The 3,691-nt window shown below is 42.2% G+C and overlaps 1 protein-coding gene across 1 annotated transcript; it reads left to right on the top strand.

Moving 5' to 3' along the window:
- The first annotated feature begins 969 nt into the window (after window positions 1–969).
- On the top strand, window positions 970–3,039 carry LOC109514034 (vascular endothelial growth factor receptor 3-like). The gene is made up of 6 exons (XM_019866825.1): window positions 970–1,122; window positions 1,503–1,602; window positions 1,676–1,781; window positions 1,877–1,971; window positions 2,502–2,577; window positions 2,646–3,039. The coding sequence occupies exons 1-6, from the start codon at window positions 1,032–1,034 to the stop codon at window positions 2,817–2,819; spliced, it is 642 nt and encodes a 213-aa protein (XP_019722384.1). The 5' UTR covers window positions 970–1,031; the 3' UTR covers window positions 2,820–3,039.
- Window positions 3,040–3,691: the final 652 nt, after the last annotated feature.

The following is a 3,691-nucleotide window of genomic DNA, read 5'->3' as shown; positions in this document are numbered from 1 at the left end:
TTTTTTTTGGGCTAAAAGCGCCATACAATACATTGTCCTTTTTTTCCAGCTAAAAATGCCTGACTCTACATGGTCGTTTTGTAGGGGGCTAAAAATGCCCTACTATACATATACATGGTCGGTTTTTTTCGGCAAAAAACGCCTTCGTATACTATGTCGTTTTTTTCGGCTAAAAACGCCTTACTCTACATGGTCGTTTTTTTTTTTGGGCTAAAAACGCCTTACTTTCCATGGTCGTTTTGTGAGGGGCCAAAAACGCCTTACTATACATGGTCGTTTTTTTCTGGCTAAAATCGCCTTACTATACAATGTCGTTTTTTTCTGGCTAAAAACGCCTTACGAAACTATGTCGTTTTTTTCGGCTAAAAACGCCTTATTCTACATGGTCGTTTTTTTCGGCTAAAAACGCCTTACTATAGATGGTCGTTTTTTTTGATAAAAACGCCTGACGATACATGGTCGTTTTTTTCGGCTAAAAATGCCTTACTATATATACATGGTAGGGGGGTTTTTTTGCTAAAAACGCCTTACTCTATACATGGTCGTTTTTTTGGGGCTCAAAACGCCTTGCTATAAATGGTCGTTTAAGGGGGGAAACACCTTACATTACATGGTCGTTTTTTTCAGCTCAAAACACCTCACTATTCATGGGCTTTTTTTTTTCCGGCTCAAAGCGCCTTACTATAAATGGTCGTTTTTTTTCGGCAAAAAAACGCCTTACTATACATCACATTTTTTTCAGCTCAAAACGCCTTTTCTGTACATGGTCTTTTTTTGGGGCTCAAAACACCTTCCTAAAATAGTCGTTTTTTTTTCGGCTAAAAACACCTTACAATACATGGTCGTTTTTTTCGGCTAAAAACGCCTTACTATACATGGTCGTTTTTTTCCAGCTAAAAACGCCTTTTATAAATATATATCCACATTGATATCTGGAGAGAGAGAGAGAGACACACAAACCTGCACACTTAAAGATGTGTTGTTTTTTTTTTTGCATAATTGGCTGTTAGGCTCGCCTGCCTCTGAAGTGGATGTCTCCGGAGTCCATCTTTGACAAGGTGTTCACCACTCAGAGTGACGTCTGGGCCTTTGGCGTCCTGCTTTGGGAGATCTTCTCTTTGGGTAAGGGGAATGCCACAGGTGAAAAGCCGCAATCTCAGAGACACGAAGCAAAAACACAAAAGAGACATTAGTGTCGGCGTTTTTTTTTTTTCCCTATCCCACAAGAAATACCCTAATTTTATTTTTTTTATAAATCTACTTATTCTTTAAAAAATGAGAATTGCAGACTTTTTTTTGCTGAGAAACAATAGTGCTAAGGAGAGACACTCCACAAAGAAAATTCTTGTCCGCTTCCACATGAACATTCAACTCCACACGGCGCCCGGAGCCGGAATCGAACCCTCAACCTCTACAGTGTGAGGTCAACGCATTAACCCGTCTGCCACCAGGCGGCCAAACGATTTCATCAAGTCATAAATAACACCACCCACTTACTCTAGGGGCGTCACCATACCCTGGCCTGCACATCGACGAAGAGTTCTGCCGCAGGCTGAAGGCGGGTACCAGGATGAGGGCGCCAGAGTACAGCACGGCCGACATGTGAGGAAGGCGACGTGAAGTCGGCTTTGGCTGCGGCGTCGCGAGCTCACGTCGTGTTTCTGCGCGTGTCCAGTTACAGCACCATGCTGGCCTGCTGGAAGGCTGAGCCCACCGAGAGACCCTCCTTCTCCGACCTGGCGGACACCCTCGGAGACCTGCTCGAGTCCATGGCGCAACGGGTCCGTCTAAAACAACACAAGTGATTGAAAGCTGTTAATATTGAGAGGAGGGAAAAAAAAAAGTATTTTCTAACAAGGTTGATTTGCGTTGTCAGGATGGGAAGGATTATATTCCTCTGGGATCTCACGTGGAATCTTGGAAGAGCAGCAAGACCTTCCGAGAAAAAACCCTTGCCGTCACCAACTTAAGGTGACTCCTGCGCATGTTTTTACTGCGGCTTACGATGGGTTGATTGAATTTCATTTGTTTCGTTGAAATATGTCTGTTACAAGACTCATTTTGACCAGCATAACACAGAGGGAATAAATTTGATGGCATGAGGGGCCTTTACTTAACCATATCTTGTTGACTGAAATAATAAAATAGAGGGGGGGAGTCAATCTTGTACAAGTCTTTTTTTTTTTAAATGGCCACAAGTTCAAAGCAGTAGACTTAAAGTGAAAAAAGGAGAGGGGGGGAAGCAAAGGTACGTCAGAGTACAGCATGACCGGCCAAAATTCCACTGACGGGCTGCCATGGTGCCCACAAAAACGGCCACTACTCCTTCAAAATAAAACGCATTTAAGACCAACTAGAAGAGCATGAAAATAGCTTTCTGAGCAATTCCTGATAAAAGGATGTCAAATAATTACACACCCACCCACACACACACACACACACACACACAAAACAAAGTGCCATAGGACCTTGAAGAAAAATGACATGTTTCAATTGTGTAGTTACATGCACGCCGTGGTGGGCACTCTGGACATGTTTGAAGAAATGCCCTGCGAGGATGCGTCTCACGGATCTGAGGTGAGGAAAAACACACACACACATACACACACACACACAGCATGAAATACAATTCGTGTGCGCTTCAGGAGGGCGACAGCGGCATGGTCCTACCTTCAGAGGAGCTGCAGCGTCTATCGTGGAGGCACGACATGAAGGAAGGCTCACGTCTCCATAGCAACGGGCCTTCCGAGTGGGATTCGGACCAGGGCGGCTGCTCTGCTCCCGACTCCAACTGGACCTTCTTTTACCCCTCCCTCTAGCACCCCCCACCCTCACCCTCCTCCATTACTTTGTATTTAGCTTAGCATAACAATTAAGAGTTGATAGTTGTATTGGTACCTCATCTGTGTTAAAAGGAAGGACAGCCTCCTTTTCACACTGACATTATATGCTGGATATGTTTACGCTTAATTTGATGCTAGAATTGAATAGGAATGATTTTAGTAACACTAATATACGAATAAAATATTTTGAAATGGCCTCAAAATGTTTTCTTTGTTACAAGCTCCGGGAAGAAAAAAAAAATCATATTTCTACTCATCACAAATGCAGTTCAAGATCCTGCACGTTTCAGAAAAACCTCAGCCACATGACTTTCAAGAATTAAGTCGGAATTTGTGCAAAGTGCCAATTTGTTTTTTCAAATTTTGTATCTAGCTTATTTTCCGCACCATGAGGCACACCTTCAATGAATGGCCGATTTTTTTAAAACCGTTTTTCACATATGTAGGGCGCACCGATTATAAAAGAAGCTACAATCGTGGCTGCAGTTGCGTTGAGCATCCCCTAGATGGAGTCAAAGGGAAGACAATACAATACAGCTTGATTTATATTGAGCTATCACAACCGCTGCAGCTATAACAAAGCCCTTTACACATTTAAAATACTACGTCCAAGAAATCAAAATATAGATCCATATATAAGGCACATCGGATTATAAGGCGCAATTGGCTTTTGAGAAAATTGAATGCTTTTAGGTGCGCCTTAGCGTGCGTAAAATACTTTTACATTTATTATTTTGACAATTTCATAATTTTTTTTTTTGTTCTGAGTACCCCAAAATGCACATTTTAGATTTTTTTTTTCTCTAAACGTGCGTTTTTGTTTTTTTTTTTAACAGGACAACGCTGTA

Source organism: Hippocampus comes, unplaced genomic scaffold (assembly GCF_001891065.2).
Source record: "Hippocampus comes isolate QL1 unplaced genomic scaffold, H_comes_QL1_v1.1 scaffold181, whole genome shotgun sequence".
Lineage (NCBI taxonomy): Eukaryota > Metazoa > Chordata > Actinopteri > Syngnathiformes > Syngnathidae > Hippocampus > Hippocampus comes.
The sequence above is the reverse complement of the archived record's forward strand: the minus strand, read 5'-3'. Positions and strand labels throughout refer to the sequence as shown.

Excerpts from the sequence above, each read along its gene's own strand:
- LOC109514034 (XM_019866825.1), top strand. The coding sequence starts at position 1,032 with ATGTCTCCGGAGTCCATCTTTGACAAGGTGTTCACCACTCAGAGTGAC. Across the intron at positions 1,123-1,502 it reads TTGGGAGATCTTCTCTTTGG|GGGCGTCACCATACCCTGGC; the intron begins GTAAGGGGAATG and ends CACTTACTCTAG. Across the intron at positions 1,972-2,501 it reads CTTGCCGTCACCAACTTAAG|TTACATGCACGCCGTGGTGG; the intron begins GTGACTCCTGCG and ends TCAATTGTGTAG.